At 38.9% G+C, this 16,789-nt stretch overlaps 1 protein-coding gene across 1 annotated transcript; it reads left to right on the top strand.

Annotated features, from left to right (window-relative positions):
• Positions 1-1,023: 1,023 nt before the first annotated feature.
• Positions 1,024-14,606, top strand: LOC122985097 (overexpressed in colon carcinoma 1 protein homolog). Its single transcript, XM_044355495.1, has 6 exons — positions 1,024-1,359; positions 7,284-7,308; positions 9,275-9,310; positions 10,141-10,220; positions 10,986-11,016; positions 11,143-14,606. Exons 1-5 carry the CDS (start codon positions 1,317-1,319, stop codon positions 10,988-10,990), a joined length of 189 nt encoding a protein of 62 aa, XP_044211430.1. The 5' UTR covers positions 1,024-1,316; the 3' UTR covers positions 10,991-11,016; positions 11,143-14,606.
• Positions 14,607-16,789: the final 2,183 nt, after the last annotated feature.

Below are 16,789 nucleotides of genomic sequence, written 5' to 3'. Positions count from 1 at the left end.
GTTGACACCCACAGAAGTGTAAAAAGTGCTTCTCACCCACCAACACCTCTAATTGTGTTTAATAGGACCAAACTGAAAGCACCGTGGCTGGGAGCTGAACCTCAGTCTCTGCTGTGGCAGCAGAGTAATCTTCCCTCAGCACCTCAGTCAGTATGTTACCTTAACTGACTTAAGGATGGATCGAACAGTATCTAATCTCAAACATTTTTAGGAAATCTGCTTTTATACAAGACCTTCCAAGGCTTTTTGTTGAATTTCATGATTTCATAAACTGCATGTTGTGCTAGTGAGACCCTTTATGAAACCTGTGGAAACTATGATTAGCCTGTCTAGCACGAAAATATGGAGGAGAAATCTCTGATGTCAGGAGGCTTTGTTAAGATGTTTGTCACTTCTCATTAGAATTTAAAAAAAAATCTCGACTCTCAGCCACACATACACTATAACATCATAAGATAACACAGCTGACTGAGTGTGAGAATTAATTTCACTGGTGGGGAGTGCTAATGTAATTCATCCTGCAGTCTAAACTCCACTCATATGACTGCGCTAGTCTAGTCAGAGCACACAGTAGCGTGACTGAAAAGAGTAAAAGAGATAAGATTTATTGGGGGCTATAAGTGACCTAAGCGTGACCCTTGTGGTTTCATGAAAAGACTTTTCAAGGCTTTTCCAGCTTCTCACTCTCATTGATTGTCAAGCGCTCAGACAAGCTGGCTGTGTCCGTGTGAGTGTGATGAATAAAGTCCTCTATGTTTTAGCACACAAAGACAATTTGGGAATTTTACAGGATGTCACACACACAGGCTGATATATTGATGCCCCTTAAAAGCATTTAATTTTCCCCCCCTTCTTTATATGAAAAGGAAGCTCCCTATTGGTTGAGTTTCACCCTACCCTCCGCCTCCTTTCCCCCGGTTTCCCGGGCAACCATGTCAGGGTAAAGGAAAAGAGCAAATCATGTGAGGGCATAGCATCTTTCTCTCTCACTCTCTCTCCCTCTTTGAGTGTGTGTGTGTATAAAAGCCTCTCTCTCCATGCTTTCACTTCACTCTCGGCTCTCTATTGCGTTTCATAGAGGACAGACGCAAGATTGAGGGGAAAGGGGGACACGACCAAAGGAAATCCCTGTGTAACAGTGGGAGACATTTCTTTGACCTTCCCTCTTTCTCTCTCTCTCTCTCTCTCTTTCATCTCTCCGTCAGTCACGTTTCTCCTCCTCTTCCAATGTGTCTCTGGTCTCCCTTCTTTCCTCTTCTCTCTTCTTCTTGTTAAACGTCTCTGTTCTGCTTGGACGGTGGCTGCATCGATGCAAAATGGGTTGTGGCAATTCCTCAGCCACCAGCACCTCAGGAGGGGGTGAGTGTTTGAGGAATATCTGTATATATGTGTGTGTGTGTGTGTGTGTGTGTGTGTGTGAGAGAGAGAGAGAGAGAGAGAGTTGTCACTGTATATCTGCACCAAGGGGAGAGGGTGTTTTGAATATAAATGAAGTGTGTCAGGGTTACCCTTGCATTCAGTGTATGTCCTCAGATGTGTGCAATATCCGTGTGTGTGTGTGTATGTGTGTGTGTGTCTTATAGGTGCTTTCAGTGATTTCATCCATGTATACATAGACAGCACAGTATCATCATTTGTGTCTCAAAATGACTGCAACTATAATAATTTTTTCCCCTTATGTTCAGCATTTCGCCGTGTGAATGCTCCCGCTCTGTAGTGTGTGTTTGTGTACCTGCATGTGTATGCGTGCGGTGGTCTCCTAAAGCTACGGGTGGTGGGTCGATCATGGAGGGTCTCCCATATTCCACTCTTACCAGCAGCAGTTGAGTCACCAGAGTAGCCTGAGGAATGCACCAACTCCAAGCTTTGATAATGACACTGACACTGTTATTATAATGTTAACGACTACACTGATACAAAAGCAAGCCTTCACTAGGACACCATTGCCTTTCGTTTTTATATATTTTTCCCCCCTCCTCTGGTTGTGTTTGCTCTGGTTTCCATGGATTTTGAGAATGAAAGACAAGCAGTTTCAGTGACATTCACGCGTCTTTGTCTCCCTACTGATGGCTGGTTGTGCCTGTAAACGGGAGGCTTTGAAAATACTCCATCAATGGCCAGGTTTCATTCATAAAGCCTGGAGGACACATTTGAATGAAAAAAATGCTGTATCGCATGGTTTTACCAACACTTGTCCAGATATTCTGCTTTATTTTGAGTTGTCTTCTAACAGCACGTCTCTCTGTGTGTAGGCAGGTACAATACCTGTTTTAAATTATATCGAGCAAATCTCTGGGCACCACAGTCAAAGTGAGGTAATAATTATATTGAAGTATCTGCAGGATTACCTCACCGCCACTGTCCATTAAAGCAGTATTGTGTGTGTTTGTGCTTGTGTAAATGTGTGTGTGTGTGTGCTTGCAGGTACCTAATCAGCGTTCACCAGGCATGTTCCTTGTTTAACAGAGTCACAGACAGCGACTGGGAAAAGCCACCCAGTGTTGTCTTTGCTCTGAGTTTGATCCACTTTGGGGTTACTCTGTCTTCTAACAATATCAATGGTGTCTGAGTTTGCTGAGGTTTGTTTGTCTGTGTTTATTTCTATGCGGCAGGCCTTATCCATTTTTCTGCTCCCTCTTGGAGGTCAGCGTTCACCACAATGTCAAGGACGTGTGACATCCTGTCACACTGACAAATGTGGACCAGTGACTGCACTCATTTGTCCATGCCAGCTGATACCAGGCTAGAGTCAAAGGACACATTTTCCCATTCTGTTATTTACTGTAGAGTTTAGATAGCAGCACCCTCTGGGTGTCTGTACACATTTGTAGTTTTATGTCAAAGTGTATTTTTAAATTGTTTGCTTCCAGGCAATCCCCAAATCATAACCATAACCAAAGTCATTGAGCTTTCAAGCTTTCAAGTTTCAAGTTTATTTCATTTATATAGCACTTTAAAAAGCAAACAGGTTTTGCACCAAAGAGCTTCACAAAGACAGACGTACATACAAGCATTAAGATGTATGTGTGCATAACAGATGTTGTGGAAATGAAGCAAGATTAAAATATAAACAAGTTTAAACACAATTTGAAATCCAAGGAATCCGATGGAAATAAAAAACAGTTTAAACACAATTAAAATCTAGAGAATAAAAGTGGGTCTTAATGTGCATCTTAAAAGCATCAACAGACTCAGCCTGTCTAATGACCTCCGGCAGGATATTCCAGAGCTGAGGAGCCACTACAGAAAAAGCCCTGTCCCCGGCTTTTTTTTTTTTTCCATGAACAGGGCACAGCCAACTTGCCACAGTGGGAGGATCTGAGGCGTCTGCTGGTGCTGAGAAGTTCTGAGATATATGTAGGGGTGAGACCATGGAGAGATTTATAAACAATTAGAAGAATTTTGAAGTTTATCCTGAAACGAACAGGGAGCCAGTGTAAGGATGCAAGGATAGGGGTGATGTGGTCTCATTTCTTCGACCTTGTTAATAACCAGGCAGCAGTGTTTTGAATTAATTGTAAACAGGAAATGGTAGTTTAAGAGATGCCTTGGTAGAGGGAGTTACAGTAGTCCAGCCTGGATGATATTAGTGCATGAATGACTCTTTCTAGGTCACAGGGTAATAGGAAATGCCTAATTTTGGAGATGGTTCTGAGTTGGAAGAAGCTGGCAACGGGATTTATATTCCTGTTGAAACTTAGATCGCCGTCAAATGTAACACCCAGGTTCTTAGCATGTGGTCTGATGTAGGCAGAAAGGTAATTGAGCTTCTGGCAAAGAGTAGGATCTCTGTCTTGTCCTCATTTGACTGAAGCAAATTATGAGTTAAGCAGTCTTTAATATCTTGGAGACAGTTTTGTAATCAAGTTACATTGGCCTAATTTTGAAAATTGAGGGGGAGGTAGATCTAAGTATCATCTTCTTCATATCATCATCAGCTTTGTGGTTGAGTCACGCAAGTACTTTTCAATTTCAAGCTGTGGTCTGTACCAAACTCAAATGACCGCCTCAGTGCACACTCTATATCACATTGCTCATCCCTAGTCTTATGCACACAGATGTGCACCCTTGGATATGAATGAGCTTTTGTCAGGCCACTGAATAGGCCCCTATTGTCAAGTCAGCAGACTCACTGTGACATTCACTGTGAACAGCCCTCAATTTCTTTTACAAGGATGAAATTTCTGTGTAATGTAGTAACAGTAAATCAGCAACAATTGATTCAAAATTACAGCAGGAATGCTGACTAAGACTGTGAGGAGAGCACACATTATTCTTATCTTAAAGTCTGGTTACGTGTTCGTATTGATTTTTAAATTATTTTATTAGTTTATAAGGCATTACATGGCCTTGCACCAGACTACCTCTCAGAAATGCTTTTGGTGTTGTATAAAGCAGGAAGGCCCCTCAGATCTTCCAGTTCTTCTGGTTTAGCTGTTCCACAAAGCAGAACAAAAACCTTCACTGATGCTGCTTTCAGCCGTCACGCTGCTGGAACAGCCTCCAGTTGATCAGAGAGGTAGTCTGGTGAAAATATAGATATTTTTAAATGTAAACTAAAATCCCATCTATTTAGTCTGGCTTTTATATAGTGTTTTATGATTTTATGGTTTCATTATTTATACATATTTTATTTACCATCATTATTTATTTTATTCTCTTTTGTTTTATCAACATTTTACGCTTGATCATTATGATTTATTTTATTCTATTTTATTTTATTAACATTTTACTGTTTAACTAATCTATTTTGTGTAGTATTTCATTTGTTTCTAAATCCATTTTTAACATCCTACATTTTGTCAATGGCTTGTATATTTGTTTGAAAGGTGCTATATAAATAAAGTTTGATTGGTTGAACAGTGTAATTCTTCTGTTTTCTATTATTATATGTAATTCTTGTGGCCTTTGTTTCAAGGTACATTTCTACACTCATACTTTGGGGTATGGCATGAAAACCTATTTGGGAGCAGAATGTAGCTTTGTTTCCACCCGCTGTTGTCAATGACATTCAAGAGGGAAGTTAGATTATTCTCCAACTGAATGTATTATGATCTCATTTCAGTGGTTCAGCGAAGAATGAGCTATTGGGATGAGCTCAATGGGTGTCATTCGGAGTCAAGGCATTTCACACTGTATGCCTTACATCAGTATACAAAATGTCCTCCGTTACCTTCAGAGGCAAGTTGGGATAATTAGAAAAGTCAGTTGTTTAGGGATTGTGAGTAGGCTATATATTAAAATCAATCAGTGGATACACACCAAACTCAAGCACTCAAAATGTCTAGAATAAACGGGGCAATACCCCAAAATATTACACAAACATACTGTATAAATCATGCATTAAAAATAATCTGCACAAAAAGATTAAAAAAACATAAACTGCTATCTTATTCACAATTCTTCTTTCATACTACACATTTGGACCACAAACGGTCATCCTCTTCAACCTAAGGAAGTACTTCCATACCAACAGGTAGTTTATAGTGTAAAGAGATAGTGTGTGCACATCCCATACTATATTTTTAGATCAGGTGCACGACAGCAAATGAAATGAAGGAAAAAAGCAGAGTTTCCACACACTGGATTGTAGCTCAAAAAAAAAAAAAAAAAAAAATAGGCAACACATTTCGACCCCATCCGGTCTGCATGGCGCAAAAAGTTTGGGTTGAAACGTTGCCTTTTTCAGTCAGTGATACAGAGACTTTGGGAACTACAACCCAGTGTGTGGACACTCACTCTTAATGTCTGCAAAATACAAGCCACTGGTACCAGATGAAAGTTGTGGAGTAAAAGGTAAAATATTTCACACTGAAATGTAGCCAAGGAAAAGTAAAACGTCTCAAAAAGTAAAGTGACAGTAAATCAAAACTACACTGGAGTAAATGTATTTAATTAGTTCTTGTATTTACGTCTACACATATGAGTCTCGCATCCAAGTTAACACAAGGTGTACAGTATTTGGCCCATCCTTTAGTCAGTATTTCTTCTTACAGTTGGCACCAGTGGTCTGGGTGGATGGAGGGCGTACAGAGCGAAGGACTTCAGACAGACTGACTGACACCAGCAGTAGGTCTTGTATTGAAGTCTGTTCCCCCCTCGAATAGTGTTTTCCTCCTGTTAGTATTGTGTTTCCCATAATTCCACCTCTGCGGTTGGGATTAGGTTAGGGTTAGGCATTGCAACGATGACTGGTTGGGTGCAGGTTAAGCAGGGGAAACACACATCAACAAGGAAACAGACTTTGACACAACACCCAGAGTCCTGTGTCTGTGTGTGTGGGTTTAGACAGCAAAAGCACTTTGGTTCAGGCTAGGGAAAGATGGTGATAAAATGTTGATAGTATATTATATATTCAGTCTTGCGCCTCAACTCACTGTCACTTTTTCAGCATTTAATCAAGACCACAATCTTAAACCAACCTTAAACAAATGCTTTGAGCACTTAAGCATAACCATAAAAAACATTAATGATGCTTTACTCTCCATGAGCGGGTATTTTAGGGAAAACTGATGAAATATGTTGTGGGAGAACATTTTGGAAATATGTTCAGTATGAACATTTTGTGAGTTGGCATATACAGTACGTTCATTAAAAACATTTCATCATTATGCTGATGAACAGAAACATAATATAGGCTGTATCATGTTCCTTTCAAAATGTATTTGCTGTTAAAAATGAGTAGAATGTAAACATAGGCCTGAACAGACAGGTATGAAAAAACACAAAGTACTGTTTGAGATTTTGTCATTTCTGCTGGGTGCACAGCCTCAGCAAATACGGGTGGTCTACTGTACAGATGATACTTGCCAAAGCCTCACATGTCTGTGTCTTGATCAGAACCAGGAGGGGGTCTATGGAAATCCCCAAGGTGGTCTGATAAAGTGTCCTCCGATGCTGCCACAGCCACATCTCCCTAAATTGCCGCCAGTCGAAGGTCTACGCCTTCAGTTTTGTCACTCTGAGCAATTAACAGAGTGTTCCCGGTGACATTTTAAGTGCTGACCGTTAAACTAATTGATTTCTGTGACATGTTCTGAAATAGTGAGCAGATAGTCAGTCAGATAAGAGGTGTGTTGAGGTGTGATGTATTATATGAAGGGGGGTTAGTTGTCTTCATTTGTGCGTGCCTGTGGTTCATGTGGATGTTGAATGATGGCCTTGAAAGAAATTTTTGTATGGTTCATGAGTTTGTGTAAACACACTGAGATTAATTGATTGTAAGGAAAAACACCTCCTTCAGTAGTTTAATGAAGATAAATTGTCTTTTCATCTGTTTCCAGGGCCAGCAGAAGCCTCCAAAGATGTGTAAGTACATCCGTCATTTTCAGGCTATTTAAAGTATTTATGAAGCTCATCATTCGTGGCCCCCGGGCTTCACACATTCAGATCACATAAGATCGCCTTATAAAAGAGCTTTATGTAACTGCACACATTCAGTATTCACACAGGATGTGTTTCTGTCATGTATTTATTTCCACACCGCCTGCACTGTTGTTTTACAAATGTAAATATGATTTTTTTTATTAATCTAAAAGCATTTTAGTTAAAGGTTACAATCTGTGATGCAAACTAAAATTCAAAACCTGCCATCACTTTGTTCTTATGAGTTATAGCTGTAAACAAATAAAGCAGACATATGTTTTCCTATATTTTAGTAATAATAAGTTGACCAGCAGAAAAAGACAAACTCATCAAGTTTCATAAACTTATTAAGTACATTAATTTGGCTCAAATGTATCTTTGACCTTTACATTTCTGTGATGCCAACTAATTCTTAAATACTTGTATTTACTCAGAGGTTAATGGGTTTTGTGTTTGTCTTTTTGATTTTTTAACAGCTTTAAAATGTAGATTTCTCACAAATGTGAATATAGTAAAGATTATACTTTTATGTTTTTATTAATATATATATATATATGTGTGTGTGTATTGGAGCAGTGCTTGCCAAAGATTTGATCCTTTATTTTGCTGCAACAGTGTGTACAATGAGCCGTTGGAGTTTCTGCACATTTTATATAACATTAACAATTGATAATGAGATATATAATGTGTGGTGAGTAAAGATTTTTGGTATGTCTGTGATGTTGAATTGGACTTTCAATGAAGACTCAGTGAGCACAGCACAATGCAAAACCAAAAATTATAAAAAAGTAATATCAAAGCATTACTTTAATTCCTTTTCTTTTGGATCACATGCTGCAGTTTTAGTTTTAAATCCATTTCTATATCTCTGTCATGTCAAACATCTGGCCCAGCGCCATCACTATTTTACAAAACATGCATTTTCTGGTAACACTTATACAAAAAAATCCAGAAAGGTGAAAAGAAAAGAAAAAAACTAACAAACAAAAAATCCCAAGGGCTTTTTTTCTCTTTCTCCAAGTAACTGGCTAGTTTATGTGCTTCATACATGAACAGCCAACTCAGTCTTTGTGCATCATCCATTCTTACAAAATCAATACCTATTTTTTAATCTATACTGTATTGAGTTTTTTTTTTGTTCTTTTCCATCTTGACCTGCACTACAAAGTCTGTCAAAAAGTTTAAATTCAGACTCGTGTTTTTCTGTGAAGTGTCATTCAGAGAACAGGTTGTCCTTCCCCATCTACAGTTAGCATTTATCAAAGCTTAGGGAGGGGCAACAGCATTTCCTGGAATCAGTTTGTGTGCACATACATGTGTGTATGCTCCTTGATAACCATCTGAGCAACCAGCACAGGACCCTGGAGAGCTGACAGCAGCACACTAACTCAGTTAAGCTAATCACAGCTTCCGAGGACTGTACTACACAGCAAAATACCTCTCTCTCTCTCACACACACACACACACACAAACAAATATTATATGAAACATAAGATTAATGGAGTAATACACTACAAAAGTGAAATTTATGTCATTATTTTGCTTGCAATGCTAGAAAAGTAATACACAGGGAATTACAGTAGGTAGTACAGCTTCAGGTTAGCCCTTCAGACTTAATACGTACAACAACAACAACAAAACAAAACTGAGGTCATTGGGAAACGGTTGTTCAGTAGCTTAGCTCTAGACCTGAAATGGCAGATCAATCTGATCATCAGGCAAGTCATCCAGTGGAGTGAAGTTCACAGAATTCCCAAATGGGCTAATGCAGCATACCAGCTAAGCAACTGCACTTCCATTGTCCATTATTTGTGTAATGCCTCTCATTAGTGTTGTATGTTTGTTTGTTTGTTTGTTGTCCTGTGTGCCCATAAGAGGTGACCTGACCTGTGCTTCTTCTCTCAATCAGGACAGAAGATCCCTCGGCAGAAGATGAGAAAAGAAGGTATTTTTTGCTAATGTTCTCTACATTATTTTCTACTTTCATTATTTACATTTTAGTTTTGTTTGGTGCTGTTAATTTTCAATGCACTTTTGCAGTATGTAGTTGCAGAATACTGTTCTTTGCTTTATGGTATATCGACTATGAAATGTGAATATCACTAAGACTTTTTTGACGTGTCACTGTAGGAAAAGCACAGGTGTAAACGGTAAAATGAACCATGGCTAAATTCCTTTTAGCTGCCTCAGTTTCAGGATGCTGTTATTGTGCATGCTGGCTCACTGTCACACTGTCATTGCTTACTGGGACACTAAACAGAGACATCGTTAATGTTATTAGTAACACCAGTGCGTATCCTATTATGACAAGTCTAAACGTCTGCTGTGAAAAATGCCTGAATTCATTAGAAGGGACTAACTTTAGTTATGAATAAATTTTACAGATGTCTGATCTAAATTCTTTAATGGTTATTTTAAATGAGCATATTATCAGTATTAGCAATTATGCTAATTGGGAGTAACTCGTACCATTTACTTTGAAACTTGCAGTTTTAACGTGAATGGTTAGACTGTGAAATCATCAAATCCCCATGCTTTCTAAATTTGGGAAAATCTTTTTTTATCTACATGTAACAAGCATTTTAATATAACAGCTGTTGGAGGTCTGTGTTTGTATGTTTAATGCAGAGGTATTGGGCCTTTATCCACAGATATCACATTAAAACCATAGACTGTGTAATTATAATGCTTATTTCTAAAACATTAAAAAAAAATCAGACCATACTTGCTCTTTAAATTGTTTTGAAGAAGAAAAATTCTCTCCTTTCTTCTCAGGAACTATGGTGGCGTATATGTAGGTCTACCAGCAGACCTGACCACTGTGGCTGAGAGTCAGTCCAAGTCCACACATAAAGGTAAACATCTATAACGCTGCACATCCCATATTCATGAAAATAAATCTCTTTCATGTGAAAATGAAGGGCACACTAGTGTGGAAGACTGTAGGTTATATTAAGATGATACCTCTGACATTGATGAGCGTCTTGAAGTCAAACAGCTCAGGGCGTAGAGAAAAATAATCCCTGATGGCTGAGCCGCCACCCCATGACGCCACATGTCGCCTGAAGCATCTTTGTTTTTATTTGACCTTTATTTTCACTGAATGTTAATGAGAAGCATTCCCTTTATGATAACAAACCATTTAGTTGACAGGAAAAAATATTGTAGGTTTTTTTTAATCAACATGTACCTCAGTAATCCTAAAAGGGCTGTTTCTCTTTTCAAGTGTTTCATGGTTACTTATTCATTCTCTCATTCGGTCTAGCCTATAGTTTTTATTTATTTATGTTTCTGACAGAGTGATGGTGTTACAATCTGTGACCTAAACCAATAATGTGCTACTGCTGCTAATATAAACTGCTACCTCACTGTCGTATTTTGCAGCTTTGAAGGCTTTCCAACCTGTCATGTTTGTCCTTGTGGTCATAAAGGTTAAATAGAGAATCGATTGCTTTTTCGTATCCTCTGGCACAACAATTAACTCTTTTTTCCACGGAGGTCTCCGAGTTCAAACTGCTGGGTAGAGGGTTGGTGTTGACATTAAGACAGGAGCACATGAACTAGAAATTTGTTAAATAATTGTCCCATAAATATCTGATTCAGCTTTTCTCCTCTTGCAGACTAGCAGCTATTGAAGGGAACACAACACAGGTACTCTTAAGAAATAACACCGCTTGCTCTGCGTTTTTATATGACATCACATGTTGATTTCCTCTTTTAAAACGAACAGAATCTGCTACAAATGAAAGCCAATGACTTTATTCTTTGTCTCTGCAGGATCCTGCATATTCAGACACTCACATTATAAGCAGAAAGCATGTGCTCACCATACACCGAATAATCTCTCAGGCTTTCATTGAACGAGGATGTGGACAGCTTGCTGAGGCTCCGAGGACGCAGCCTCATGGAGTCATGGGTGGCACAGTGACGCAGGGACACACCGTCGAGGTCTGCTTACGGCATCCATAATCATAATAATAACCCTTCACTTTGCAAAAAAAAAAGAAAGAGAAATGGGCATCGAAGCAGACAAGCACCCACCTTGGGACTGGCAGCCATGGGCGGCGGCGGCGGCGGGCAATGTGACAGCCATCTTGGCCTCTTGGTCGCGGCACTGAAACGTTCTCTTTCTCAGGAGGAGACAGGGGACCAGCCAACTAAATAACTGCCTGGGACTCACACACATTCCCAATAGCCCTCTGCAATAATAACCACTGTTCAGTTGTTTCTCTAAGATGACATCAATGATTCACTGTGTGGCGGAGAGAGCGAGTCAGAGAGAAATCAAAGCTCCCCTATAGCAAACACATTCCTGTTAATACATCAAAGTACATCTCGGTGTTATTGAAAATAGCGTTGATTTCAATCAGGGACCTGCTGCTGCTACATAACTCTCTGAAAATGACACTGATTTTAATGATCGGTCTAATGGTGATAGAGACCACGAGTTGTTGTAATCCTGCAGTCTCCTGGGTGCATCAGCCAGGTCGTACCTGGTGTTGTCACTTAACTTCTGCCCCAGACTGATTATGTAACATCATATGACTCATGATACAGAAATCTCTCTCTGTCTCTCTCTCTCTCTCTCTGTCTGTCTGACTCTCTCTCTCTCTCTCTTACGCGTGCTGTCTCTGCAGCATGTTATTTTCCCCCTGAAGAGCTCTGACTTCAGTGCTTCTGGGTTATTCACATAGCTCATACAGTCTCTATCAAGGTTTCCAAAATGCAGAACTGTCAACACAGTCTGTTCAATCGGGTTCATATCTTACAACATAATTGTGATTGAGTGTGTAACAGTAAAAAACAAACAAACAAACAAACAAAAACATGTCATTGAATTACATTCAGTTGCAAAATAATCATGAGCAAAGAAAACACACTAAGAGAGACAGAAGTGTTGAGTTGTCTTTCCTCTCACTTGTTTTTCTTTCCGTTTAATGACCCCTGCACTGATTTTATAACAATCTATTTTATACTTTATGTATCACTCTTAATTGTTCTACTGTATGTAATCCTCAAAGGAAAAGGCTGTTATTCTGTATTTTTTCTTATTGTCAACCAATCCCATGAAAATACTGAAACAAACCAGCTTTCAGGGAAATGTTTTGGTTGTTATCACATGACCCATCATATGATTGTATACTCATTTTGGTAACACTTTATTTTTAAGTCCCCCGATTCAGCATTCATTAGCAGTATATAAACAATTAATAAATGGCTTATAACACACTATAATGCAGTTGTTAGTACATATAAGTGTTTATTAAAACATTAGTCAACAACTATAGCTCCTCAGAAACAGATAATGAATGACAACATAGTAAAACACACTTGTAATGATATAAAATGTCTTCATAGTCATAATTGCTGACAAATACACCACATTGATAAACACTTAAAATGTACTTATATGTCTTTATAACTGCATTATAGTGTATTACAAACTATTCAATGTTTATGTACTGCTTATGAATGCTAAATAAGGGGACTTACAGTAAACTATTATAAGGTTTTATCAAATTTTAAAGGTCAAGATGAACCTTCAAGCTCAACTTTTTTTTAGTTTGTCTCAATATTTTCTGACTTCCCTACCCAGTCTGTGGCACTCAGCCCCAAAGCCATTTGTTCCTGCTGAAGATGTAAATCTTTAAAAACAATGAGAGCACATTTGGTGCTCTAGTAAGTATTTAAAGCAGCAGGATGATGTACAGTATGTGTGATTTACTCAAAATACATATGAACTACATTACCTGTGTACATAATTGTTTTAAATCATTTTTGGACAACACTGGAGCTGTGTGACACAGCAGAATAAGTTATAGCAGGGTTGACAATAAGAAGAATATAGAAAATCACCAGCGTTATCCTTTAACAAAAAAAAAAATCCAACACAACAGTGTCCCCAGACAACAAAAAACAAAAAGCAAAAAAAACAAGCAAGAAAAAAAAAAAAACACATTACAGCTGGACGGGCATTAGGGGCCAAGGTCATTTGTCAGCCAGGCTCTTGACAGTTCTCTCCTCTAATGAATGTACAACATCCTCCACTCACCAGGACCCTGGAGGAGGGTGGAAATAGGCCAACTTTGAACACTTGAGATTCAAGAGATGCTTTTTCCGTGCTATACAAAACGTTTTCTACGCCTGTGTATGTAGCCTAGACCACTGCCTCGCCTGACCAGTTGCATAAAAGTAGACTAGACACAAGCTTACTGTTTACTGTTCATGTTTTCTTGTGGGTGCAACTCAGAATGATGCCCACCACCTGCCAAGCTGTGTCGCCGATTATCAGTCACGTTAATATCAAGGGATTTTGTGTAGTGTCTTTAATTGCGAGCCTTTTGTCAGCTCACATTGTCGCAGCGTTTACAGTGTTCACCTGTGGTAGAGGTATAATATACTGCGGATACAAAGAGCTGCTTTATGTAATGTGTGTATTTTACAGCATATTATAAAAAGAGCTGCAGTGCGCTTACAGCACTATAGCACCAATTTGATCAGAATATCAGAATAGTTTTGGTGTCCCTTTTCCTTGATGTCTACATTTCCTCCCCGCTGCTGTCTCAGTGTCCCTGTGTCAGTCCCTACCAGAGGCCTTTGGCTTTTACAGCGTGTCGTGCCGCCTGTCGCTCCCTCTTTTATCAGCCTCGCTTTGCCCTTTATAGTTGTTCCCCCTGTATATGATGAATGTCATTGCCTTTGCCCTATTCAATTAATCTAACAGGGACAAGGGGGCAGAATGTGGATGAATAACACAGTCTGAAGTGAAGTCCTCTATGTTAAAATGTTGCTGTGGCAAATGGTAGGATAGCTGTAAACCTGTGCAGCACAGTGTGTTGTTTGAATGTAGTAGGGGGTGGTGTGTGCGTGAAGAAATGACATACTCTCTGTTTAATGTTTGGAAGTGTGAGATCTTTCAGGTTTTGTGGCACATTGATGTTAAAAATTATGGGAACCACTTGAAGTCAAAGCAGCTGTGAATTGTTTTAATTATTTACACACTGGAAAAGACTTGGATGTGGTCATTAAAAAAACACACCAGTGTCTCTTTATGTTGTCAACTGCTGTATGATGTTCCACACTGGAAATCATATTTTACAGTCTTTCTTTCTTACTTTCTTTCTTTCTTTCTTTAACACACTTTTCATCACTTTTCAACACTCACTAATTAATCAAAGATGGTGACATGAAGAGGAAAAAAAAAAAAACTCGACTGCCTCTGTGTAACTCATCCACGATCACCTGATTCAATTATTTATGATTAAAGACTTTTATATTGTCTGCGCACAGCTGTGGTTATTGATTATTGTGGTCTTTTGTTGAATGTATTTGCCCTTTGTAATCAATAAGCTTGAAACTTGAGGGATTACATGTGATCTTAGCGGTGTTACAGACAGACTGTCTGACAAAATCAAGTGAGGTTCGCTGAGGAAAACATTTGTCATTATTGAACTAAGGGCCTTTGTGCTGGCCGCCTGCCGCATGATCAATCACAGCTCCATCTCGGTAATTGACTGCGTTGGGAGTGCATGGGAGGGAGAGGGTAGGTGGAGCAGGAGGTAGTGGGAAGACGTTGTGTTAACTCTGTCCTTTCTCTCCAGTGAATGCCCCTCATATTATGCAGTAGGTACAGTAACTAAGGACACAGAAATATAAGGTGTTCATGTCATACTGAGCAAGATAATACAGAGCTTCCTTAATAAGTCACCAAGGGAGAGTCGACTGTAGAGAATGGACTTATATTACTATATCCAGGCTATATGGTATATGCACATATAAAAAAAACAGGATGGTGATCCTATAACTTTGTATGAGATGTATCATCATCTCAAATGAATGTGTGGCACAAGTTCAGTTAAAGGGTTGTTTCATCTAAATTACAAAGAAACTATACTAACTTACTTGTAGTGGTATCTAGCCACACAGATAGTTATATGTCAAAGATTTCTGTCTCCAGCTCCAGCCCAGAATTGCTTGGAATTAAATCCATATTGGACAAGTCTGCACGTCACATTTTTCTTTATGTCCAACCCCAGTAATGTGCATTTTTGGCTGGAAGACCGCGATGGAAACGTGAGTGAGGGTTGGAGAGAGGAGTGCCAGGACAAGTTTCTTGTGTTGGAGTACAGAAAGCGTAGCTTAGTGTTATCTAAAAGATTTTCAAAGTCATGGCTGAATAATTAGCTGATAATTTACCTGCCCTCCTGTAACAACTCAACTCTCACGGGATTCCAGACTTGAGACTTCTCCTTGAGCGAGACTTGGTTAGACACAATAACAAACAGACCGGATCAAGGAAAAGGTAAAGAAAAATGTTTTATTTCTCTGTATGGTTCTTTGTATTATGTTGTCAGACACTAACAATCTGAGTCTGTCAGTGGCAAAGTCAAGTACTTTTAGTGGATGTACATTGACTGGGCACAGTTGCCCCAAAGAATTACATTGCAGTCCATTTCATGGCTGCGGGCTGTAGCGTTCTCGCTCAATACTGCACCAGTTTCAAAAATTGTTGTCCCCATTAGTCACTTAGACACAAAAAGATGTGAAAATAGGGGCCAGGTTAAAAAATACCAGAGTTTCCCTTTAAGTAAACGACTGCTTCGGTCAGGGTTCATGCTTTTTGTTTGTTTTTATTGGTGAGCAATTCACAATCCATATTAGGATGTAGGTTTGTATTGTGATAACTAATGGCCCAAATGCTATAAATTTTAATTTACATGTGCCTGCTGTTAACTGAGAACATTGAGGGTTTTATTTTTATTGCTAACACCCATTGCCCCCCCAATGAAAACCTGCAACCTATTTAAATTGTTTTAGTGCAGACATCTGAGCTATTTGAAAATCTGAGCATATAAAACCAAAAGAAAATATATTTATTTATATATTTGTTGTCCATACTGCATAGCCACGACCTGTTATATATTTAGATTTTTTGGATTTTTTGTTTACACATATGCAAACGATACAAATTCCAATATACATGAACAACACATATAATGCAGTACTGTATTGCAGAAAGAGATATCCGACTTAACAGCATGTTCAGTTAATGCAAACTAAGCCATCGGCATATATTTGTCTTTTAAAAAAACAAACTATTGTTTCCACAACATGGCACTCCATTCTCCGGTGAAGTGAACTTGAGTGGTGCTTTTTGCATCATGCACAGATACAGATCTGTCTGTGTTTGAACTGTAAGAGCTACGTGATCGAGAACACGTCCTTAATCACATCATCTGTGCATCTGGCCCACCAAAACATCACAGCTGCTCTTTCTCCTGCTGAAATTTTTAGTCAACATTGACGTTTCCCCTGATCTGCTCCTTTCTGTTGCTGTCTCTGCATCATCTCAATCAGAAGGCACTCTTCCCATAAAAAATGATGATAAAATAAAAAGTCAGATTTCGACTAAGAACTTTTTAAA

This window comes from Thunnus albacares, chromosome 7 (assembly GCF_914725855.1).
Source record: "Thunnus albacares chromosome 7, fThuAlb1.1, whole genome shotgun sequence".
In the NCBI taxonomy this organism is placed as follows: domain Eukaryota; kingdom Metazoa; phylum Chordata; class Actinopteri; order Scombriformes; family Scombridae; genus Thunnus; species Thunnus albacares.
This window is presented reverse-complemented; position numbering and strand designations above follow the sequence as displayed.